At 40.5% G+C, this 26,991-nt stretch overlaps 1 protein-coding gene across 5 annotated transcripts in view; it reads left to right on the forward strand.

Moving 5' to 3' along the window:
* Positions 1–26,991, forward strand: part of TRPS1 (transcriptional repressor GATA binding 1) — a 312,669-nt gene that overhangs the window by 41,345 nt on the left and 244,333 nt on the right. For 2 of the 5 annotated variants that reach the window (XM_038745288.1, XM_038745290.1), the window contains one exon: positions 8,398–9,326. In XM_038745288.1, coding sequence (XP_038601216.1) covers positions 8,398–9,326 — 929 coding nt within the window. Of the gene's footprint in view, positions 1–5,742; positions 5,901–6,254; positions 6,678–8,397; positions 9,327–26,991 lie in introns of those variants that run through there. The other 3 variants (XM_038745286.1, XM_038745287.1, XM_038745289.1) reach the window with 3 other exon arrangements.

Consider the following 26,991-nt stretch of genomic DNA (forward strand, 5'->3'; position numbering starts at 1 on the left):
GCAGTTCAAAGTACAACAAACAAACATTCAGAGTGTTGAATAAGTAGATGAACAGTTTTTAGGGGGAAGAAGGGGTGGTCGCCTTCAGGTATCTCACCTTTCTTATGCGAGCACTTTATTTCTTAAGGACCTGGATTTTTCTTAAAATCGGAGCTTATCTATTCTGAATCTGTCTATCCATTTACCAATTTATATGTGTATATTTATGGTTTTTGTTAAGCACTTACTGTGTTAAGCACTGTTCTAAGTGGGGTAGATACATGTTTATGAGCTCCGACACAATGTTTAGTACAGCCCTCTATTACTGAAAGTGAAAACAGTCCCACCCCCCAATTCAATCAATCATCTTTACTGAGCATTTATTGTGTGCAGAGCACTGCACTAAGTGCTTGGGAGAGTACATTAAAGCAGAGTTGGTAACATTCATTCATTCATTCATTCTTTTAGACTGTGAGCCCACTGGTGGGTAGGGACTGTCTCTATATGTTGCCAATTTGTACTTCCCAAGCGCTCAGTACAGTGCTCTGCACTTAGTAAGCGCTCAATAAATACGATTGATGATGATTCATTCAGTTGTATTTATGGAGCGGTTAGTGTGTGCAGAGCACTGCACTAAGTGCTTGGGAAGTACAAGTCTTACTCATGGTCTTTGTTTCCTTTTGTATTTCATTAAATTCACACACTGAGGAAAAGACAGACCACTTTCATTTATTTCCATTCTATTTTTAGTCAGCTTCACTTAAGGTACTCCTGTTTAACCAAAGCTGAACTATTTGGATTCCAGAAATACTTCCTGGGCAGTATTTGAATACCAACACACAAAAAAGCAAGTTTCTTTGAAAACACAAACTGGTTAGGGGTGCTTATTTTTTACATGTTTCTAAGATGTGTAAGTTTCATCTTGGCAAACCTAAAATTAGGGTTCAAAGAGGTCTGTCTCCTTAATTCTTGCAAATTTGGGATAAAATTAATTAGAACGTGAAGAATAAAATCAGGATGAACTCAAATGCTTGAATGTGTTCAGAGTTTAACCTCTCTGAAATTGGATGGCTAAATAATGTCTGTTTTATCTCAGAGAGTGGCTTAGATTCATTCTAACATCCAGAGTACCGTTAATGTGCCCATGTTCTGAAGCATATGTTAACAAAGGAGATCTTTTTGGATAAATTTGATGTGAATTAAGAAGGGATTTATTTGATGGGAATTGTTCGAAGGTGATGACACTTTCTATCCCAACTGGATTCAAGATGTCCCAAAGTACCGTTAAAGATCTAAGACTAATCAATGCAGGGAAAGCAAATTAAATGAAAGTGAGTAAGAAATAATAGATTTGTATTTTATACATGGAATTTAAAAGAATTTCTAGAAGAGAATAGCCTGATGTCCAATTGCTGTGTTGGAAGTGAAAATAAGGAAAGTGAACAATTGCAGTTACTTTCCACCTTTAAATAGAATAAGAATCATGTTTCATTTCATATTGTAATTCACTTAGGCAATCCGATTTTGATCTGTATATATTGCATAGACAGGACCCAAGTGAAGAGTTTTTTTAAGCTAATGAGCAAGCACATGTGTTCTTAAAGAATAGTTCCTTCTTTGCTGATCATATGGAAACTAGGTTTCAAGATTCAAGAATTGACCTGCTTTTTATTTTGATATCAGTCACATAATTCTTTGAATTCTTCATGAGGGGCTTTTGCTCAATGACATGTTTCAGCACTTTTTTTCCCCCCCTTATAGAGCAAACTGATAAATTCCATGGGCAGTCAGATATAAGAAAAGGGCACAATTTTGCACTAAAGAAGGAAAATAGATTTTATTGAAGGAAGTCTTTTTATGTTTTGTACTTCCAGTGATTTTTAAAAATAGAAACAGACTTTGACAAATTATGAAAAATATAGCACTCCTAGTAGCAAACTCACACCCAATGTACAGTTGGTAATTAAAGTTGAAATTCTACATTTTGGCACACTAATCTTGAATTTTATCATTCTAAGAACCTGATTGGTATGCTAGCAATACCTTTTTGCTTAGTTTTACCAGTTGTAGGGCTCCTTATGTACAGATCCTCCAATACGCTCTTGATAATCACATAAAAATGGGGGTCGTATAAGTGGAGGAACATAAAATATTTGAGATCTTATAATGGATTGATTGCTTTTGTCTTTTGTCATTGGTATTTATGGAGCACCTCTTTTGTGTAGAGGATCTGTGCCAGCACTTAGAAGCACACAGTAAAGAAGATTCACTCCCTGTCCATGAGTAACTGTATATCGAATTGGGGAGACAGGCAGAAACAGGTAGAGTACACACAGTGGGAACACAAGGGAAGCAAAGTTACAGCTCGAAGTACAAGAAAAGTAAAGAATGAGAAGTGGTGTAAACTGAAGTATTGAAGATGGGTAATGGGTTGACCTGATGAGGGAGTGGGTAATTGGTGAGGGAACACCTCCTTATTTGAACTGCCATGGCCTCCAGTTCATCAGCATTGTTCTCCTGATTATTTGTTGGCCCTAAAATGGGCTTCGGGTGACTCAGTGCATCACAAACCAAACAAGATCAATAGGTCCTCACTAGACTAAATAAGATACACTTCTGTTTTCCCTGTAGTATGAGCCCCATGTGGGACAGGGACTATGTCTGACCTGATTATCTTTAATCTACCCTAGTGCTTGGCACATAGTAAGTACTTAACAAGTACCACTATTCATTATTATTATTATTGTTATTATTATCATGCCTACTAATCATAATATTTTGACTAGAGGGCTGATGTATTCTTACCCAAGTAGCTCTGGGGTTGAATGGATTGCCTGAACCTGCTTTTGTTGGGTTCCCTCATCCTCGAAGTTAGATGAAAATAAACTCCCTTTTGGGGATTGGAATAGAGGCATGACTTATTTGGCCATTTGCCTCAACATATTTAAACTTCTCCTTCTTTCCATGCCAGTTAACCTGGTACGTATTCTCCATGAATGTTCCAGAGGATTGAAGTGGCCAGAGAAAACACTCTATTATTATCCAGCTTGGTAGATAAAAGGAATCACAGAGGAAAATGAAGTTATTTTCATAGAGGAAACAGATTAGTGACTGAAATGAACCTCAAAGTCTAATATCCCAAGTAGCATTGGAATTCTAATAAATACAATTCACTAAAGAAGCAGTGTGGCCTAGTGGTAGTGCATGGGTCTGGGAATCCAAAGGGCCTAGGTTCTAATCCCTGCTAAATCACTTGTCGTGTGACCTTGGGCAAGTTACTTAATTTTACTCTGCCTCAGTTACCTTGTCTGTAAAATGGGGTTGAAGACCACGATCCCCATGTGGGACGTGGACTGTGCCTAGCTTGATTATCTTGTACCTTCCCCAGAGCTTAGTACAGTGCATGGCACATAGCACTTTAAAAATACCATAAAAAATTACTCTTTCCTAGTGGTCTTTCATAAAACTAATCCTTCTATGGAAGAAGAGGATGTGAAAGTGAAATATCAGTTTGCAAGAAAGGACACAGTTGCAGATAAATGAGAAGTCGGAATGAAAATGAATCTTCAAACAAAACCCTCTGTCTCACTAAGTCTTTTTTTTTTCCTTACAGAGAAATCCCTTGAGTATATTTTTGCACCTGTCTTTAAAACTGATTTTTCAGAAATAGCCAAATATATGTTTTAACCAGGGTATCAGGTAAATGTGGGAACTTTTATGTAAAGCAGTTATAATCCTAGCCAGCACACAAGTCAAAGAAAATCCAGGGAATTTGGCTTCTTTCCATGATCGATTCGGATCAGTCAGGACAAAAAAAATAATTTTTTAGACCAAGTCAGGTAAATTGGCTCCAGGGAATTTGGCTTATTTCCATGATTGATTCGCATCAGTCAGGACAAAAAAAATAATTTTTTAGACCAAGTCAGATAAATTGGCTATGTGCTTTCACATCTATTGATAGCCTTTAATCCTGTACTGGTTGTTTTTGTTGGGGACTGACATAAGGTAACCAGATTTTGGGGACTATAACTTGGATGGAGGCCTGAGATGGTGATAAAAGCAGAAAGAGTCAGAGGAAGAGGAAAGGGAGGAAACACGAAGGAGAGAGGAAAAGGGAAGGAAGGGGGATACATGATGGGGAAAAATGGAGGGAGAAAGGGAAATTATGGGAAAAAGGAAGTGGGAAGCGTATAAGCTCTAGGTGGTGAGGAATAGAGGCAGTTGCCCTTCCCTATTGTCAGCTCTAGTCCTGTCTTGGAGCTGCATGGTTACTCCCATTTGCCACCACTCCCTGCTCCTCGACACAATAGCTTCCCAAGCCCAGCAATTCTGCAGAGAGTGGCAGGGGTCCAGGGACCAGCGGTAACCCCCAGCTGCATGACCACCGGCAAGGCTCAACCCAGCTCTCATGGTTATGAATCGGAATTTCCATTGTGGTCAGAAATCAGTCATCCTCCTGGGCCAGAATCTCCAGTTCATCCCCCAGAGGACCAGGACTGTTGAGACAGTGACAGCAACAGTGGTTGCCCCCATCGAAGGCGGGGAAAATGAGGAATTCTTCTACCTCTTCAGGGGTGGCCAAAGCGGTTTTCCCTGCTGCTGTCTCCTCAGTTGCCTTGTGACTGAGGGGTTTCCTGGCCACTCAGAACTTCAGTCTATTCGGATGTGGGATAGACTTCCAAACTGGGACAGCCCCACTCTCCTGGTCACTTTAACTTAGCAACGCATTTGGTCTGTGAATATGGCTATTATTATTATTATTATTGTTGTTCAAGTGGGCCGGACTGGTACCATCTTCCTGTTTCTTTCCGTGAAGGAGAACAGGTTGGTCTTCTAATAGGCAAACTGGCAATGCTTCTTTTTCCTCCCAGAGGATTCAGGGAAACCTACCTCACCTACTCTCCATCTATAACACAAGTTATAGTTGTGTTAGTTACATAGTTATAGTTAGTTATATATGCTATGTATATATGTATGTATTTATTACTCTATTTTATTTGTACATATTTATTCTATTTATTTTATGTACATATTTATTACTCTATTTTATTTGTACATATTTATTCTATTTATTTTATTTTGTTGATATGTTTTGTCTTGTTGTCTGTTTCCCCCTTCTAGACTGTGAGCCCACTGTTGGGTAGGGACCGTCTCTGTATGTTGCCAACTTGTACTTCCCAAGCGCTTAGTACAGTGCTCTGCACACAGTAAGCACTCAGTAAATACGATTGAATGAATGAATGAATGGCTTCTGATGCCGTCTTGACTGTTCTGCCATCTGTGTTGTTACATATTAATTAGCGGAACTCCAAAGCTCAAACATTTATTTTCAAAGCCAGTGATATAGGCAGTAAATTGTGGGAATATGGAAAAAATCTCTCTCTTTCTGTACGTTTATATATCTCTATGCATATATTAAAGCTTTATATGAGCCCTGTGGGAAAGATTGGCAAGTGAATTTGACTGACTCATTCCATCACTTTAAGAGGCCAAGTGATTTCACCAACTTCAGCATAGTTGGAAATACAATTGATCCATGTTGTCTCCCACTCATGAAATCTGTTAGACCACGTTTCTTCTAGTGCTTGGCTAAACCCCGGGGGAGGGACCTCTTCAGGTTTTCGTTTTTAACTGCTCCATTATTTCTTAAGCTGCACCCAGTGCTGGCGGGTTAGTGTTCAATAGGTGCAATGTATTAACGTAAGCAGAATGCCTTTGTATACATCATTTAGGAAGGAAAATCTTTTTTGTTTTGTTTTGCAGATGTACAGATCAGCTCTCAGAATGTCTTCTGTGTCTTCCGTGCACCTTCTCAGACAAATGCATTAGCCTCCTGCTAGTTGACTAATAGAATTAATAATTGTAAAAAGCATTCTAAAGCCACATGCCTTATGAAGTCAATGCTGGGTATGATTTTACAAGTATGTGATCCATTTTTTCAAGTGAAAATGTTAACTGAAAAAGTTCTTGGCACACAGTAAAACATTGAGCAATCTGTTATTTGTCTTCCAGATAATAATTTGAGAGTGGCTATAGTCTTTCAGTATCTAACTTATGACTTGCTGGTGGGTGATTTCCTCAATTTAGAAGTACTGCAAATGTGCCTATATTTACGTTAATTTGTCTTTCTGAAAAATGAGACTGATAGAATTCCAATAAAAAGTATCATTTCTTTTCTCAGGCTACTTTAGATACCAACTAAATAAAAACACAGAATGAAAAAAAATCTTATAAAGCTAAAGAAAAAATCACCTCCATAGTGCTTTGGAAATGTTTCAATTAATGTTCCCTATTTTTCAAACTGCCTTGCCCATCATACAGTATTACAGTTGGCTCTATTCAGCGTAATATCCAATATCTCATGTGTATACTGGACTAGGAACATCGGTGCTTGAGTGAGAGTGGGTGTAAGAGGAGGGATAAAAACCTGATTTTCAATCTAAAGCTTGTCTTTATTGGAAAGACAGCTGTTATATAATCTTTGTTTTGTCAAGCACCTTGGTGACTCCCTTGTTTAGATATTGTTATTTATTTCAGTTCTAGGATATTAGTCTTAGGACGTATGATCAATTTACAGAGGAGAGGAAAAGATACTGAAGTTATGAATGCTTGCATTTGGCCAAGAGGCAGATTGGGTGTCGGCAAGCTTCAAAGAGGCAGTTGAGATCCTGTGCGAGGCCTAAGGATTTGGAAAATGGGTTGGCATGTTTTTTGTTTATATAGAGCTACAGTTCACCATGGCATAAGTACCAAAACAACTACCAAAATGAAGGCATACAAACCCATAGATGGGCACTTAACCATGGCAAGTGGTAAACAGTATGATGATTTCTACTTCAAGCCTAATTCCAGATAAAGACTTTCTACAGAAGCACTTGCAATTTGAGCATTTCTCCTATTATTACAGGGGAATTGGATGTGTTTCCATTTGTGCTTCTGATTAACAGCCCTTCCAATCTTACAGTTGAATTATTTCTGTTGTCACTTTAGACTTTCAAACATGGATACTGAAAATTGAATCGTGGTTTTGGATCCCTTATTTAGGGAATTGTCACTAATAAATTGATACCATTGTGAATACCAACAGAAGGCAAAGCACCATAATTCGTCCAAAGTCAGTTGGGTGCAATTAAACTGTTTTTTTAAAGAGTGTGGCACATAACTAAAAAAATAGAATATGTGTGAGTGTGTGTTTGGGTATGCAACATTAATTTGATTGGATCTGTACCTGGTTAATAAATATTGGGCCATATATTTGTCTGTGCATAATGTCTTCTGTACATTTAAAGTGCGCTTTTCATTAATGCCAGGTGTTCCAAATATTAAGCTTGACAAAACAAAAAGGTAGCCTTTTTGTTAGCACTTTGGAGCCTTCTTTGACCATTTCAGCCACAGAAATACTCACAAACGAACTTCAGCATCAGTTTTGTCTTCAGATATAGAGAATGCTGTAAATATTCATTAAAATTTTATGGAGTCCCCCAGATAATTCTACTAAAATGCATTCAATTTTTGGGTTCATGGTTTTCACTCCTTTATGTTTGGGACCCTTTGTGATATTTGGTGTTTACCCTGCCTTCGTGTAGCGTTAAAGTCAGGCAGCCACGGACCCATGTCCATTGATGAGTGTCTTGGTCCTTACCACAAACGGGTCTCTAATTCTATTAATTTTCTATGTATAGCCTTGTAAGACATTCATCACTTTGATTTGCAGCACAAGTCAGTCAGAGAAATAATCAGGACTCTAATCCTGCTGAAGTTCCAGCATTATGCTGAATTTCTAGTAAAGTAATACTTATCAAATTTAATGCAGAGTGTAGCTATATTTAGGGTTTCAGTTAAGACAAAGATATACCCAGAAGTAGAGGTTCAGAAGAGAAGTTGAAACTTACCATCAGTTTCCTGAAAGCTGTGAGATACCCCGTGGTCCGGCCTGTGGACTATTGATAATTTGTTATTGTAGTCGTCCTGGTCGTCAGACTTTTGTGAATGCTCCATTTACATCTTATCTGAAAAGCTTCTAACTAATGTTCTACAAGGAGTAGATGTTTGTTCATATTTTAAAAATGTTACTAAAACAAAGTAACTTTTCAGTAGTGATTTAGAAGAGAGAACCTCTGAACAGGGAGTTTGGTGGTAATAACTGTATAAATATTACTTAGTGTTCTCAAAACCATCGTGAATGATACTATTCACTCTTTTGACCAGAGATGATGGCAAATGTACTCTGAAGTTAATTTCTGTTTTTCATTATAATTGTGCTCCCTAGATAAGCTCGACTGTTGCTTTTTATTAAAAAAAATCCCTATCATCTATGTTCACTTTATTCTATGTGGAAACTAAGATTGCATACAAGTAGAATGAATTGTTTAAATCTCATATTTCATTTTGGCTATATGCATTTTTTTTTTTTTTTAGATATGGTCCGGAAAAAGAACCCCCCTCTGAGAAACATTGCTAGTGAAGGCGAGGCACTGACCCTCGAGCCTGTAGGTACTGAGAGCAAGGTGTCTGGAAGGAACAAAGAATTTTCTTCAGATCAGATGCCAGAAAACACTGACCAGGGTGATGCTTCAGAACTGAACAATAAGGAGGAGCAGTGCATGCATGTACAAGATCCATCTTCCAGCACTAAGAAGGACTTGAAAAGCTCAGTCCTGACAGAGAAGGCTGGCTTCAATTATGAAAGCCACAGCAAGGGAGGAAATGTTCCATCCTTCCCTCATGATGAGGTGACAGACAGAAATATGTTGGCTTTCTCATCTCCAGCTGCTGGGGGAATCTGTGAATCCTTGAAGTCTCCTCAGAGATCAGATGCAGATGACACCCAAGATATGGCCTGCCCCTCAGCGGGGGACCATTTGGAGACCAATGAAGAACATCAGATGTCACCCAAGGCTCCAGCGGAGACGGTGCGAGTGCAGAGTAGTCAGGCCGATTGTCAGGGGTCAAGTCCGATGTCCGTGGCCTCAAAAAACCCACAAGTGCCTTCAGATGGGAGTTTGAAACTGAACAAATCCAAAACCGATTTGTTGGGAAACGATCATCCAGATGCGGCACCCCTGTCGCCGGAACTCCAGGACTTCAAATGCAACATCTGTGGATATGGTTACTATGGTAACGACCCCACCGACCTGATTAAGCACTTCCGCAAGTACCACCTAGGACTGCATAACCGCACGAGGCAGGATGCTGAGCTTGACACTAAGATCCTGGCCCTCCATAACATGGTGCAATTCAGCCACTCCAAAGACTTCCAGAAAGTCAATCGTACTGTGCTTTCCGGAGTGCTGCAGGACATCAATTCTTCCAGGCCTGCCTTGCTGAATGGGACGTACGACGTGCAGGTTTGTGCTTTGGGTGGTGGTGCCCTTTTACAGCAGGAAAAAATAGCAAGCGAAAGAGGTGCCTGGAATTTGCTACTGAAAAACAAAAAAAAAAGTAAATACCCACAACTTAGTCAATAAAAAAGTGCCTCTCAGGGTCCACTTAATTCCATATTTTTCTTCAATGTCCTTCATGTAAATTTGGAGACATTTCCCATCATGAGAGACTAAGTTACCCTGAGTTGGAGTGAAGCCTTTCATAATTAACAAAAATTCACTGTTGTAACGATATTTGCATAAACTTCCCAAATGTACCTTTTCTTCTAGTCCTACGGAAAAGCAATTCAGGCGGTTGGATATTACAGAGCCTTCTGCTCTGAGCCTAAACTTGTCCCTCTGACCTGTGCCTAAACTAACTCACAGTGCTTTGGGGAACAAGAAGTATTTTGGGGGTGCCGAAATGTGCTTGTCTGTCACTCATCATTTTTCCTCTGGAAACATTTTTAGCCATTTCAAACTGAAATGGATATTCTTGCCTGGAACTCTGTTGATCTTCCCGCAGAAAGGACTGTGAGATGTAAGTGTCAGGAACCGCAAAATGACTGAGTTACGTTTCGGCACAGTTGAGAACTAGTAATGAATGATGAAAGTAGCATTAAGCAATAATAAAAAATAATTCATGTGTCAAACCGGAATGTGTGAGGTAAAACTATGGACTGAAGCAAGTACTTTTTATTTAATGCCGTATATTAAATTTAGCATAGACAAGGCGTGGAGGAATTTAAAATAATGCAAGACTTTTTATTCCATTTATAGACTAATGAGCTTTTTCCACTGATGCTGTTTCCCTTGATTCCATCTGAAGGAAGAATCTCTGTAGTTGCTCTTTTATTAGCTTAGTTAAAAGCCTTGATCAGTTTTAGAAAGTTGAATACAGTTTAAATTCATTTTTGTTTACATTTTTTGCTATCCTGTGGTCAGGGTCATTTTGAATGTAGGAGGCTTGATATTATCTCCATTTAGGAATGAGTCGGGAGAAGTAACAGAGAGCTATGAACTCATCTAGCCCTCTTTTGACCTACACATTCACTTCAGAATAACAATCATTTGAATCAGCTGGCATCAGAGCATGTGAAAAGTGTTAAGATGTCAGCCCAATTGCTGAATATATTTGCCTTTAGACATCTGCATTTGCCCGACACTAATTAACAGAGAACTTGCAGTAGCATTCAAAAATAGCAGGTACAGAATGCAAGAAATTTAGTAGTACTGGAAAGACATTTGATCATAAGGAAAAAAGAGATTTCAGAGGCTCTGAAGATTCTAGGATGTCAACTGTGTCACCTTGAAAAAGACATAAAAAGCACACTTGGAAGACAATATCTTCATTTTACAGGTCTTTAAATTTTCCTTTATGAATTTCTACAAATATAATTCATTTTATGGAGCAGCAGATTAAGCTAACATAGTGATTAATGCATAAAAGCTACATCTTTGAACTGAGGTCTTATTAAAAGATCATTTCACTGTCTCACGTCAGATGTTTCTTCAGTCAGACCGTGATTGGAAGGCAAATACTTGATTCAGATGAAAGGGTTGCAAATGAATAATGTCAGAATGTGCAGTGATGGTTTATAATTAGCAAGTAATGTGATAGCAGTACCTGGATTTCCTGCTATAGTTTCAGTTAACTCACTCCAGGGACATCATCTGAAAGAAACTTGAATTGTACTGTCAGGATGGCCCTGAAACCAGGGTTTGGTGAATACGAGTTTACCATGCTTTCATTTCTCTCCCAGCAGCTATTTAGTTAGGCCCTTTGTTATTTATAGTAAAGTTTATGCTTGGATTGAACAAACTGGACACTTTTTTCCTATGCACTGTTTTCAGAAATAAAACAGATGCATGAGCTATCTCAGTTTGGACTAATACAGCTCGAAATAAAACAGCTGATCCTAGACTGTACAGTCTGCTGGACCCTGGCAACAGCATACTGTGGGGAAGATGGAAAGAGTTATGAAATAGCTTATGGATATCTAGTTAAGATCATTGTTTTCTCCTACCAGCAGCATTTCCTAAAATAGAGTGGGTAATGAGAAACAATTTTGGTGATGATTTTCAAGAAACAGTCAAATCCTGAAAACTAGTATTTTTTAGGGACCTCTTCTTTTCTTGGTTCAGGTTAGGAAGAGAAAATTAAATATGATTTTGTGCCAAATGCTATGCTTCAGTACATGCAGATACGCCAGATGTTGATACAGAAAATGTCAGAAGATAAGCAACTGATTAATATTTTCATGCTTCACAATAAATACTGAACAGCTTTTCTACATTCATAAACAGACTGAAAAGAGAGATGAATTCCCCTTTGCACCCACACATGTTTGTGTTGCTACAGTGCCATTTAAAAGGTACTTTTCCCAGGCATTTGAAGTCCTGGAAGAATAAAAGCTACATTTGCTTGAAAAGCTAAAATTGCTATAATGCCGTTTTGTCGGAAATTTAGACGTTTAGACATTCAAATATCTGCTGACATAAAGATTACGGATGCTAATAGTATCAGTGCATCCTAAGAGTTTTACTCATATTCTGGAACCAACCTGCATCATCTGTAATACAAATGAATTGAAATAATAGCTGTGGAAGATAAGAACTAATTTATTCACCCTACTGGACTTAGAACTGCTTTTTGTTGGTAGCAGGAGTGCTGGTGGTTAATGATAGATTTATGATATTTTAGGCAAGGAAGAAAGGAACAGAAGCCAGAGGGAGTTGAACAGTCCCATGGCTTTGATCTGTCTCATGATGCTTAGTCAAAGGGTGCTTTAAATAATTTGCACTGGAGTGTTTTTGTTATTGTGTCTTGTACTCTGGTGTGCTTTTGACAAGGCAAAAAGAGGAACAGCAAAAGACAAAAAGAGAAGTCAGTTAAATAACTCCCATGTCAAGCCACACATTGACAATTTAAGCTCCTTGTTGGCCAGTAATTTGTCTCCCAGCTCTGTTGTACTGTGCTCTCTCTAGCCCTTAGGACAGTGCTCTGCAAACAGAAAGTGTTCGATAAATGCCATTGACTAACTGACTGTGTATTTGACACATTTGAATGCTGTTCAATTGAGCTGTGGTAATGTATACTAAAATAAACTTGGAGATAAACGTCTTGTTAGATATATATATAAATACCTTTAATTTTTTGTTAGATATATATCTTTAATTTTTGTTCTTTAACAAAATAGTACATTTCCTCTCTTTTAGCACACCTATCATCATGATTCAGGTCAATCAGTCAACCAGTGATATTTATTGAGTGCTTACTGTGCATACAGCACTGTAGAACAACAGAATTGGTAGTCATGTTCCCTACCCAGAAGGAGCCTACAATTAAGAGCAGGGGAGACAGGCTTTAAAATAAATGACAGATATGTACATAGGTGCCGTGAGGGTGGGATAAATATCAAGTGCTTAAAGGCTACAAATCCAAATGCCAGGGTGGCACAGAAGAGGGATGGAGATGGGGAAGTGAGGGCTTATTTGGGGATAGCCTCATTAAGGAGATGTGGTTTTAGTAAGGCTTTGAGGGAGGGGAGAGTGGTGGTCTGTCTTTATGAAAGGAGGGAGTTCCAGGCCAGAAGGAGGACATGAACAAGGAATGCGTAGTGAGATAGATGAGATTGAGGTACAATGAGAAGGTTGGCTTTAGAGCTAAACAAATGGATTGAATTGTAGTAGTAAATCAAGGAGGTAAGGTAGGAGGGGGCAAGCTGATTGTGTACTTTAAAACCAGTGGTGAGGAGTTTGTTTGATTTGGAGATGGATGGCAACCACTGGAATTTCAAGATCTAGTAAGAAAGTAGTGCGATCTTTTTCCCCGCTCTGTTAAATCTCACAAGAGATTCTCTCAGACACCTTGGATATTCCATGCCAAGTACTTGCGATGGAAGAATTTGCTGTATGATGCCAATCAGAAAAGCAAGGTCAGTGTAGAAGTTTATCATAATTTATTGATTTTTCCAGTGAAAGCACTAACTTTTATTCTACTTGTTACATATTCTTTAATGTTAGCTCCTTCAAATAATTTTTTTTATCAGATTCCATTCTGTGTTTCAGACTATGTAGTCTATCACGGGGGCAGGTGGATTTCTTTTGGGACATAATTGACACTCCTTTTTAATCTCCTTTATTATGCTTATTGAAATACAGGGTGGATGGAGCCATACATTACTAAATGATTACTTTGCTTTCTCTGGGATTTGATGTTCCATGTATTAGGGCTGTTTGCATCATCTTTATTGGAAGCTTTCGGCCCTAGGTCCAGGTTATACAAGTAGGAGCTCTGTCAAGTGCTGCTTCCCACGGGAAAACGTTTTAATCCTTTCAGTGTTTATAAATGCCAGTGCGGTTGTGTGAGATGTATATTTTGCTCCTGCATGGACAAAAATCCCTCTAAGAGATAGCTCCCTTACTTAGTTTATTAAATTTGGGGGCCTCTTAAAGGAGTGTTAATGCCAGGAGAACAGTCTCACTACTGGGCTTATCAGTCATTAGACCTGCCTTTGACCCAGTGCTTTGAGGAAGAGGTTGTTCATTATTGAGACAGATGTTTTCTCTGTAGGCAGCAAATTATCTTCAAGGGAAGCAAGAGGCTTCAGGATTTTAGTGAAAAAAATTGGAGCTATGTGTGCAGTTATCCCCATCTTTAAATCAGAGTTAGCTGTATTGACTTTGCATGCATAGTCCTTGGCATTTGATCAAGGCCGGACCCTTTGGGGGTCATGCAGGTTAAAGAGCTGAAGGATCACTCTCTGAAGCTTCCATTTTATCATTTGGCAGATCTCGCTTTTCCTGGAATATTTCTTCATGAGAGATTTCTTTTTCTAAAGTGTAGAGGCCCTATTAGAATAACATTAGAGACAACGTAGGACTCCCCACTTCTTTTAAACATCTCTGGGTCATCCAGTCTTGCTCAGGAATAAATATTACATTCTAGGAAGACTGGTAAATTCCATTCGGAGAGATTCAGGGAAATTCTATTTAGTTTGCTCTTTTCTTGGCAAAAACAAAGAATAATTTTCATGGCCTTGGAGAGGGCTGAGGTCCAAATGATTAAGGACTTAGAGAAATTCTGGGGAAACAGGGAAAAGGGGATGAAAGAGAATAGGCAGGAGACTTGATAAATTCATTATATTTTCTGTCCTTTGACAGAGGGTTTTAAGGAACGTTTCAGTAGTACTGTTTTAGTCTCCTCAAATACATAATCTACTCAGATACTTCAGTCATATTTATTTAGCGCTTACTGTGTGCAGAGCACTGTATTAAGCGCTTAATCCCTGTGGACTGTAAACTCGTTGAGGTCGGGGAATGTGTCTGTTGTATTGTTGTGTTGTACTCTCCCAGGCACTTAGTGTGGTAAGCTCTCGATAAATATGATTGATTTGATTGATTGATACATTTGATATGTTCAGGTGCTTATCTTCTTCATTCTACATTCTCCATTATGTTCTTTTAACATATTAGGGTGGGTAATTGGAAAGAAAACCATGGGGTGGGCATTAGTCAAATGGACAGGTCTAATTAGGTGTAGCCTAGTGGAAAGAGCATGGGCGTAACAGAGGAACTGGTTTCGAATCCTGGTTCTGCTACTTGCCTATTCTGTGATCTTGGTCAACTCACTTATTTGTGCCTCAGTTCCCTCATCTATAAAATGGGGATTAAATGCCTCTTCTTCTTTCTACTTAGACTGTGAGCCTCAAAATAATAATGATAATTATGGTATTTGTTAAGTGCTTACTGTGTGCCAAGCACTGTTCTATGCGCTGGGGTAGATACAAGGTAATCAGGTTGTCCCGCATGAGGCTCACAGTCTTAATCCCCATTTTACAGATGAAGTAATAATAATAATAATAATAATAATAATGATGGCATTTATTAAGCGCTTACTATGTGCAAAGCACTGTTCTAAGCGCTAGGGAATTTGCAAGGTGATCAGGTTGTCTCACATGGGGCTCACAGTCTTAATCCTTATTTTACAGAGGAGGTAACTGAGGCCCAGAGAAGTGAAGTGACTTGCCCAAAGTTACACAGCTGACAAGTGGCAGAGCCAGGATTTGAACCGATGACCTCTGACTTCAAAGCCTGGGCTCTTTCCACGAGCCACGCTGCTTCCCTAGCCATGCTGCTTCCCTACTGAGGCACAGAGAAGTCTGAGGCACAGAGAAGTTAAGTGGCTTGCCCAAGGTCACACAGCAGGCAAGTGGCAGTGCCGGATTTAGAACCCATGTCCTCTGACTCCCAAGCACAGGCTCTATCCACTAAGCCATGCTGCTTCTCTTGATAGGCAGGGACTGTGTCTGACCTACCCTCAATCAATCAATCAATCACATTTATTGAGCGCTTACTGTGTGCAGAGCACTGTACTAAGCACTTGGGAAGTACAAGATGGCAACATATAGAGACAGTCCCTACCCAACAGTGGGCTCACAGTCTAAAAGGAGGAGAAGACTTAGTCCATAAGACCATAAGACTTAGTCCAGTGCTTGGCAAGTAGTAAGCACTTAAGAAGTACCATAATAATTATCATTATCATTGTTAGGGTGGCCATTCATCTGATGAAGTAGCAAGTAGTCCTGTTTCATCTGGTCTGACTCCTGCTGATATGGATGTGACAGTGAGCCCGTTGTTGGGTAGGGACCGTCTCCAAATGTTGCCGACTTGTACTTTCCAAGTGCCTAGTACAGTGCTCTGCACACAGTAAGCGCTCAGTAAATACAATTGAATGAATGAATGAATTGGATGTCTTCATGTCCAGTAATTTATTTTAAGAATTCATTCAATTGTATGTACTGAGCGCTTACTGTGTGCAGAGCACTGTACCAAGGGCTTAGCCTCTCCCTGCTCAAATCCCACTCAGGGATCTGTTAAGTGAAGTTAAAGTCCTGGAACAAGTGGAGAAATTAGGGGTATCTCTGGAGAAATGCCAACTGGGTTGCCCAGTACCTGTGTGGGCCCCAGTGACCACCCTGGGAGTAATGTACATTCCATTGGTCCAGATAGGATTTATGCCGGGCTAAAGATAAAAACGAAAAGAAAAGCCCAATCAAGCAAAACAAAAATATTAAGAGGCTCACTTACATATTTCCGACCTGCTGTTCTTACTACTTTTAACATAAATCTGTTGGAAAGCTGAATGAGTTACCAGCTTTATAGATTTCAGCCATGTTCTCTACTTCTACTCCACCCAGTTTTTTTTTTCATTTCCATTGGTAATTCAAATTCAGTCATGTATTTTCGTTTACTCTCAGATTTGATGGTTGGTATGTATGAAGAATTTTTTCCGATTTAGTCAGATGAGGTTATTTTCTCCCGTACTCATTCCCAGATCCTTCCAGAGTTGGTAGATTGCTGCACTTTCATCTCTGGAATAAGATTTTTGGTCACACACTTTCAAATGAGGGGACTCATCGGAAGTGTACTGGTTAACAAATGGTCAGCTCTTTTTTCCAGTTCTTTAGTTACCGGTTGCTTCCTGAATGGCCTTTTATGTTGGCTTGACTGCAGATCGAAAGATACAGAGATTGACTTATCTCGCAGTTCTGGGTCTGCATAATTAGAGATTTAACCTCTGCCAACAAGCCAATGCCAAATGGGTGTGGTGGCGAGGAGAATACAATTTGCAGAGCTTGGTTTAAGCCATTCCTAATTTTTATTTAGAGCTGTTGGGTTTTGTGGGGTCTAGATGGGAACAGAATTTAATGTACAGTGAAGGGTTTATTTCTGGTGAAGCAATCAAACGGATGAGGCCTAGAAGGTTCAGCAAGTTGGATTACAAACTGTAACTTAATTCGGAGTGCTAAAAGTAAAATTGGATATGTTCCTTTACGCTTTTATTGGAAAATACTTGATAGATTTTTAAAAATTAAAACTATGATTAAGACCTCAAAGAAATGTGGGTCTGTATCACATAGATGTGATTTGTTCCTGTCCACATCTAACTGCATTTGCCCTTTTTAGACCGTCAACCAATGAATAGTATTTATTGAGTGACTAATGAATGTGAAGCCCTCAACTAAGCATTTGGATGAGTAGAAAAGAGTTAGTAGACGTACTCCTTGCCCTCAAGAAGCCCTCAAGCAGCTTACAAACTAATGGGAGCATCTGATATATACAAAAAAAAATTATAGATTGCGGTAGACGGGGAAAAATAGGGATTTAAAAGTAGGGTAACCATTAGGGTAAAACAGTGAAGTAAATGATTGAATATAGAAATGTAAGTATATAACTGAGGATAGGAATAAAATAGCTAAGTTCTGAAGGTGGCAATTAGTTTGATGTAATAGTGTGTAGTAAATGATCCAGGGAATGATATATATTGTTAATTTTTTTGCAAAACATGAACATAGGTTCAAGTCATAGGTGGAGGTTTTATAGCAATGCTTCAGTGACATACATTTAAAAAATGTGCCTGTAAAATGGCTGTTTTGATATTTTAAAAAATAGTCAGTTTGTGCCATAATAGCTCCATTGTGTGATGATGCTGACTCCATCTTGAGGTTTAATTTTGAAGCTTTGTACTTTATATTTATGGTTTGTCAATCAGTTAGCGTGTATATTGAGTGCTTACTGTGTGTAAAACACTGTATTAAATGCTTGAGAGAGTACAGTACAACAGAGTTGGTAGACATGATTCCTGCCCATAATGAATTTAGCATGGGAGAAAGGTGTTAATATGAATAAATAAAAATTACTATTTGTAATGAAGTTCTGTGGGGCTGATGATGAGGTGAATATCAAGTTCTTAAAAGGTGTATTTGCATCAGTGTATGGGGGACACAAAAGGAATGGGAGTAGGGGAAAAGAGGGTACTTAATTGGGAAAGGCGTTTTGGAAGAGATGTGATTTTAATAAGACTTTGAAGGTGAGGAAAGCGGTTGTTGTGTGTGGGAAAGCGAGGGAGTTCCAGGTCAGAGGGAGAATGTGTGAAAATGGTTGGTGGATAGATAGCGGCATGATGAACAAGTTGGCTTTAGGGAAATAAAGTATGAAGACTGGACTGTAATTGGAAGGCAGCAAGATAACGTAGACGGGGGTGACCTGATTGAGTGCTTTAAAGCCGATGGTAAGGAGTTTTTGTTTGACGTAGAGGTGGATGGGCAACCCAGTTGAGGTTCTTGAGAAGTTGGGAGCCATGGACTGAACATGGTTTTTAGAAAGATAATCCAGGCAGCAGAGTGAAATATGGACTGCAGTGGGCATAGACAGGAGAGAGGGAAGCTGATGCAGGAGTCATGGCAGCATAAAAATGCTTATTTTCTGTATTATAGATTTCTGTATTCATTTCCACTGTTGTTTTTTTTTTCCTTCAGGTGCCAGTGATAAATTGGAGGGGTAGAGAGGAGACATGCAGTGGCTTCCAAGATACACTTATAGAAGTAGTAAAGACAGAAAATAAAAAAAGTTGATGAATTCAGAAATTCAAAAACAAAATTTCCAAACCTCAGAAAGTTCTTTCTCAATGTGAAATTAATAAAAGACTGGCACCCATGTAATCTTCTCTGTTGCAGTCGGTCACAGTAATGTAATGACATTTATCAAGCTTTAACAGCATAGAGAACATTGAATTATGTGCTTAGGGAGGTATGCTCAGAAATTGAAGAAGAGGCATGCAGAGGCTTCAAGTATATACTTATTCATTCATTCATTCATTCAATTGTATTTATTGAGCGCTTACTGTGTGCAGAGCACTGTACTAAGCGCTTGGGCAGTACAAGTTGGCGGTCCCTACCCAGCAATGGGCTCACAGTCTAGAAGGGGGAGACAGACAACAAAACAAAACATAGTAACAAAATAAAATAAATATCAATCAATCAATCAAGCAATCGTATTTATTGAGCGCTTACTATGTGCAGAGCACTGTACTAAGCGCTTGGGAAGTACAAATTGGCAACACATAGAGACAGTCCCTACCCAACAGTGGGCTCACAGTCTAAAAGGGGGAGACAGAGAACAGAACCAAACATACCAACAAAATAAAATAAATAGGATAGAAATGTACAAGTAAAATAAATAAATAAATAGAGTAATAAATATGTACAACCATATATACATATATACAGGTGCTGTGGGGAAGGGAAGGAGGTAAGATGGGGGGATGGAGAGGGGGGCGAGGGGGAGAGGAAGGAAGGGGCTCAGTCTGGGAAGGCCTCCTGGAGGAGGTGAGCTCTCAGCAGGGCCTTGATAAATAGTAAATAGAATAGTAAATATGTACAAGTAAAATAAATAGAGTAATATCTGTACAAACATATATATAGGTGCTGTGGGGAGAGGAAGGAGGCAGGGAGGGGGGGATAGGGAGGGGGAGAGGAAGGAGTGGCCTCAGTCTGGGAAGGCCTCCTGGAGGAGGTGAGCTCTCAGTAGGGCTTTGAAGGGAGGAAGAGAGCTAGCTTGGTGGATGTGTGGAGGGAGAATATTCCATGCCAGGGGAAGGACGTGGGCCAGGGGTCAACGGCGGGACAGGAGAGAACGAGATGAACCATGGGGGTGAGTAAAGAGAGAAACGAAGTGTTATCAGAGTGAATTCAATGAACAGTAACAGCAATTCAATAAAAATAACAGATACATTCCCTGTCTCACACAGAATTTACTGTCTGAGACATAGAGAGAGCAGAAAGGTTCAGTAATTTGCCCACGGTCACCCAGACAGAGCTTGATTAAAATTTGGGTTTCCTGATTCCCAGCACACTAGGTCCCACTATTACCCAATGATACGTAGATTCTCCCTAAGTAAGTTTCTCGTGGGCAGGGAACAAGTCTGTTGTGTTGTACTCTTACAAGCGTACAGTGCCCCGTACACAGTAATTGCTCAATAAATACCACTGACTGATTGAACCAGACATAGCCACCTTTGCCGAACCGCACAACCTTTCCGAAGTTTTCAACATTTAGAGAAAACACTCTGAACTAGTCGGGGTAGGAGGAGGGAGGAGTAGGAGTCTGTAGACTGTAAATTCCCAGTTTATGGGGTGGGAGTTTTTGTATCAAATCAGTTATCTTGTGGTCGTCTAAGGGTTTAGTACAGTGTTCTGTGCACAGTAAGTGTTCAATATCTACAATTGATTGGTTGAGGGAGTGGGCAGCCCACATCATTCATTCAATCAAATTTATTGAGTGCTTCCTGTGTGCAAACACTGTATTAAGCACTTGGGAGAGTACAGTCCAACAACAAACAAACGCATTCCCTGCCCACAACGAGCCCACAGTCTAAAGCAGTCTTCAGGTGCCCCTTGCTGACCCCAGAGTCTCCATCCTGGCCTAGTAGATAGACCATGGGCTTGGGAGTCAGAAGGTCTTGGGTTCTAATCCCGGCTCTGTTCCTTGTTTGCTTTATGACCCTGGGCAAGTCACTTAAGTTCCTCTGGAAAAAGGGGGTTGAGCCCGTGAGCCCCACGTGGAACAGGGACTATGTCCAATCTGATTACCTTTGTATCCACCCCAACGCTTAGTACAGTGCCTGGCATACAGTAAGCACTTAACAAGTACCATAATCATGATTATTATTATTAGCTATAAAAGATAGTTGTTTTCTGGAAGGGGTGGTCTGCCCTTCCTGTCAGTGGCTCACCCATGGGTCTGACAGCTTCCTTCCCCTCCTCACAGCACCTGTTTATGTACTTATATTTGTACGTATTTATTACTCCATTTATTTTATTTGTACATATTTATTCTACTTATTTTATTTTGTTAATATGTTTTGCTTTGTTCTCTGTCTCCCCCTTCTAGACTGTGCGCCCACAGTTGGGTAGGGACTGTCTCTGTATGTTGCCAACTTGCACTTCCCAAGCGCTTAGTACAGTGCTCTGCACACAGTAAGCACTCAATAAATACAATTGAATGAATGAATGAATGAATGGAAGGCCCAAGTACATAATTATTACTCTATTTATTTATTTATTTTATTTGTACATATCTATTCTATTTATTTTATTTTGTTAGTATGTTTGGTTTTGTTCTCTGTCTCCCCCCTTTTAGACTGTGAGCCCACTGTTGGGTAAGGACTGTCTCTGTATGTTGCCAATTTGTACTTCCCAAGCGCTTAGTACAGTGCTCTGCACATAGTAAGCGCTCAATAAATGCGATTGATGATGATGATGATGTACTCACCATCTCTCCTGTGTTTAGTGTGGGGTGAGGGCGAACCAATTTTGCTCCCAGTGACAGCAGGAAAGGTGGAAAAGAGGGCAGGGAGGTGCCTAGAGTTTCATCACATTTGAGGAAATGAGTATTTTTCAAAGAACTGCTTAAGTTATCATTGAGAGTAAGCACTTTGTGTTTCCTGGTCATTTTCAGGAGTTTGAGGTTTTTTCAAATGTTCTAATATGTCTTCCTAATATGTTAGCTCCATATTGGTCATTGCTGTTTAGCAGCCATCGTAATTGTGCTGCTTTAATAGATGAAGTGCTGAAAGAAACAACTGCCAAGACCTAGATGATATTTTATGCTTTATATAATAAAGCGAAGTGGGTGGGGCACTTGGATATGTATTCCTATATATAGCCAGAAAGGTCTATCTTTGTTGCCAAGATAAAAATGATTTCATGAAATTCAGATCTTCAGAAACACAACTATACTACAACAGGCCTCCTTTAGTGCAAAAGCTAGGTTCAGACCATTTGAATTTAGTACCGTGTTTGATTTACCGGCAGCAGTGTGTCTTTTCAACCCTTAACTGGTGAGCTGTACACTTCCCTCTGTACACATCACTAATTCCTTGGGGAATAATCAGTCAATCAATCAATTGTATTTATTGAGCGCTTACTGTGTGCAGAGCACTGTACTAAGCGCTTGGGAAGTACAAGTTGGCAACATATAGAGACAGTCCCTACGCAACAGTGGGCTCACAGTCTAAAAGGGGGAGACAGAGAACAAAACCAAACATACTAACAAAATAAAATAGAATAGATACGTACAAGTAAAATAAATACAGTAATAAGCTTGATATGAGTTTATAGCTAATGTTGACCAGAGATAGCTCAGATTGTTCTTGAAAATACTGGCACCTCCATATCCCAACTCCTGACTACAATTAGAAAAATAGAATCTTGCATTATTATCTTGCCACTATTTTGGATCAGTTTCTTAGTCATCAAGAGGACTCAGAAGTGATAGGCTCTTTCAGGTTTGGTGAGAAGAAAAGCTTCCTCCCCTGGCTCCAGAGTAGTCTAGAACACAGCTAAAGGGGAGCAGGGAGGCCACTGTAGATTTCATTCATTCAGTCGTATTTATTGAGCGCTTACTGTGTGCAGAGCACTGTACTGAGTGCTTGGGAAGTACAAGTTGGCAACATAGAGAGATGGTCCCGACCCAACAGTGGGCTCACAGTCTAGAATGAGGCCATGAGGCTTGCTTCTGAGGCCCTGGAGAAGTCCTGATCATTCTCAGCTGCTACCTTTGTCTTTAAGGTTTGGTGAACTGGGTAGAGTCACTAGCCAGACTGATGGAAAACATCACACTCTTCTCTCCTCCATGAAAATCTGTCTTGCCTGCTTCCTCTTCTCCGGGGACGTGGCTGGGGGATGGATTATCAAATAGGCAATGCCATTAATCCTCAAAAGTAGCTGAGAAGCAGGTGGCTGGTGGCTCAGGACTGAGATGCAGAGATTTAAGGGGCCTTATCACATGATGATACAGGGGCAGTGCCAGAAAAAAAATTTTGTCTTTAAACTGTGAGGGTGTAACTTTTTACATCAATTAGTCAACCAATGGCATTTATTAAGCACTTACTATTTGCAAAGCACTATGCTGAGTACTTGGGAGAGTACAATGCAAGACAAGTTATAATAATGATGGTATTGAAGTGCTTACTTTGTGCAAAACACTGTTCTAAGTGCTGGGGGGGATACAAGGTGATCAGGTTGTGCCACGTGGGGCTCACAGTCTTAATCCCCATTTTACAGATGAGGTAACTGAGGCACAGAGAAGTTAAGTGGCTTGCCCAAAGTCACACAGCTGACAAATGACAGAGTCGGGATTAGAATCCATGACCTCTGACTCCCAAGCGCATCCTCTTTCCACTGAGCCCCGCCACTTCTCCAAGTAGTAGTACACCCATCAACAATAAGGGTGGACTTTCCAATAATGAAGCTCTTTTATTCCTTGGTCCCTTCTTCTGTATCTGCCTTGGGGTTAAAATCCCTAAAGATTGATTCAAATCTAGTATTTGTTGCTTTGTTCCCAAGTCAATGAATACTATCTTTTTAGGAGAGAAGATTAGGAATTGGCCGTTGGGTGCACAAATGGACTAAGGAGGTAATTTTCAAAGAGTTGAATCACAACTTAGTCTCCCGCCATAAGAGTTATCTCTTACCATCTTTCAGACTCCTTCTGATGTGTGCAAAATGTGCTAGTAGTTAAATTCTTAATTTTTAGCTATCAGCATCGACTAAACCATCACAGAAGAAGATAGAGCCCTGCACATGCAGAATCCTCGGGACTCAGCCTGAGATGACTTCGCCTCTCCCAAGCTACCAGTCAGTGGAATTTATTGAACTCCACTGTGTGCAGAGCACTGTACTATGTGCCTGGGAGGGAATGATGCAAAGGAGTTGGTAGACAATCCCTACCAACATTGGAACTCGCAGTCGACAGGCACAGACAAGACGTTAAAATAAATTACAGATAGGGTAAGGAGTGGAGCACAAGAATATGCCGATGAGTACTTCAGGGCTGGGGGTGAGTATGAAAGTGCTTAAGGCGTTCACAGCCAAGTGCATAGTTCATTCATTCATTCAGTCAGTCAGTCGTATTTATTGAGTACTTACTGTGTGCAGAGCGCAGTACTAAGCTCTTGGGAAAATACAGTACAGCAATAAAGCAATAACGAGTTCGTGGTCTAGGGCCTGGGAAAGACATCATCATCATCAATCATATTTATTGAGCGCTTACTGTGTGCAGAGCACTGTACTAAGCGCTTGGGAAGTACAAGTTGGCAACATATAGAGACAGTCCCTACCCAACAGTGGGCTCACAATCTGAAAGGGGGAGATCTAAAAGGGGCAAAGAGGAAAAGGGGAAAAGGGGCAGTCTAAAAGACAGACACCAATATTCATTCATTCAATCGTATTTATTGAGCTCTTACTGTGTGCAGAGCACTGTACTAAGCGCTTGGGAAGTACAAGTCGGCAACATATAGGGACGGTCCCTACCCAACAACGGGCTTACTGTCCAATCCATTAATACAATTAGGCATCATATAAATAAATAAAATTACAGATACGCATATGAGTACTGTGAGGCGGGGAGAGGTGGAAGAGTAAAGGCCCTGCTGAGAGCTCACCTCCTCCAGGAGGCCTTCCCAGACTGAGCCCCTTCCTTCCTCTCCCCCTCGCCCCCCTCTCCATCCCCCCATCTTACCTCCTTCCCTTCCCCACAGCACCTGTATATATGTATATATGGGTGTACATATTTATTACTCTATTTATTTATTTATTTTACTTGTACATTTCTATCCTATTTATTTTATTTTGTTGGTATGTTTGGTTCTGTTCTCTGTCTCCCCCTTTTAGACTGTGAGCCCACTGTTGGGTAGGGACTGTCTCTATGTGTTGCCAATTTGTACTTCCCAAGCGCTTAGTACAGTGCTCTGCACATAGTATGCGCTCAATAAATACGATTGATTGATTGATTGATTGAGCCAAGGGAGCAAGTCGGCAATGCATAAGGGAGTTGGAGATGAGGAAAAGTGGGGCTTAGTCTGGGAAGGCCTCTTGGAAGAGATATGCCATCAGTAAGGCTTTGAAGAGGGGGTGAGTAATTGGCGGATTTGAGGAGGGAGGGCGTTTCATTTGACAGAGGGGAGGATGGGGAGAGGAACTGAGGGATTAGTGAGGAAAGGTTTCTTGATTTCAGGGGGGTTTTGAAGGTAGAGAGAGTGGGGGACTGTGAGAAATGAGGGGAAGGGGGTTCCAGCCCAGCAGAAATCACCTCTCTGGTGGTTGCTCCTGGAAGCTGGCACCACTGGAGTGTTCTGGGCTCTGGCAGCGTAACTAGGGAAGTTACCAGAGACACATCTTCTTTGTTCTGGCATCAAAGAGAAAACTTACATTTTCAATTTCCTTTCCAGTCCTCTCCACTGCATCCTCTCCACTACTCTACCCACTGTCTCTACCTTCATTCATTCATTCATTCAATCGTATTTATTGAGCGCTTACTGTGTGCAGAGCACTGTACTAAGCGCTTGGGAAGTACAAGTTGGCAACATTTAGAGATGGTCCCTACCCAACAGCAGGCTCACAGTCTAGAAGGGGGAGACGGACAACAAAACAAAACATATTAACAAAATAAAATAAATAGAATAAATATGTACAAATGAAATAGAGTAATAACTACGTACAAACATATATACATATATACAGGTGCTGTGGGGAGGGGAAGGAGGTAATGCGGGGGGAGATGGGGAGGAGGGGGAGAGGAAGCAGGGGGCTCAGTCTGGGAAGGCCTCCTGGAGGAGGTGAGCTCTCAGGATTTGAAGGGAGGAAGAGAGCTAGCTTGGCGGATGTGCGGAGGGAGGGCATTCCAGGCCCGGGGGATGACGTGGGCCGGGGGTTGATGGCGGGATGGGTGAGAATGAGGCCCAGTGAGGAGATTAGCGGCAGAGGAGCGGAGGGTGCGGGCTGGGCTGTAGAAGGAGAGAAGGAAGGTGAGGTAAGAGGGGGCAAGGGGATGGACAGCCTTGAAGCCAAGGGTGAGGAGTTTCTGCCTGATGCGTAGGTTGATTGGTAGCCACTGGAGATTTTTGAGGACGGGAGTAACATGCCCAGAAAGTTTGTGCACAAAAACAATCCGGGCAGCGGCATGAAGTATGGACTGAAGTGGGGAGAGACAGGAGGATGGGAGATCGGAGAGGAGGCTGATGCAGTAGCCTTATTAAGGTCACATCCTTCAAGAGGCCTTCTCCAATTAAGCCCTCTTTTCCCTGGCTCCCTCTCCCTTCTGTGTCATCTATGCACTTGTATCTGTGACCTTCAGGCATTTGTCATTCACTCCACCCTCAGCCACACAACTATGTATATATGCATAAATTATTATAAATTATTTATATTAATGTCTCTCTCCCCCTGTAGGCTTTAAACTCATTGTGGGCAGGGAGTTTGTCTACCAAACTCTGTTCTACTGTACTCTCCCAAGTGCTTAGTACAGTGCTTTACAGACCATTAACACTCAAATAATACCATTGATTAATTGATTGATATTTCCTAGCCCAGAAAATGTACAAATATTAGGGAGAGAGTGGAAAACGGGCCTTATTCAGTTTCTCTTGACTTGGCAAGACCCAATGGTAAATTGAATCACATAAAGGTAAACAGAGAAGCAGCGTGGCTCAGTGGAAAGAGCATGGGCTTTGGAGTCAGCTGTGTGACTTTGGGCAAGGCACTTAACTTCTCTGGGCCTCAGTTACCTCATCTGTAAAATGAGGATTAAGACTGTGAGCCCCACGTGGGACAACCTGATCCCCTTGTAACCGCCCCAGCACTTAGAACAGTGCTTTGCACATAGTAAGTGCTTAATAAATGTCATTATTATTATTATTATTACTATTATTATTCTCCAAATGGGGAAGCACAAAAGATTAGAATGTATGTAATGAAAAGCCTGGCCATATTGTCTCATTGTCTAACGTTGCATCCACGAGACTTTC

The sequence above is a fragment of the Tachyglossus aculeatus genome, chromosome 4, assembly GCF_015852505.1.
Source record: "Tachyglossus aculeatus isolate mTacAcu1 chromosome 4, mTacAcu1.pri, whole genome shotgun sequence".
Classification (NCBI taxonomy): domain Eukaryota; kingdom Metazoa; phylum Chordata; class Mammalia; order Monotremata; family Tachyglossidae; genus Tachyglossus; species Tachyglossus aculeatus.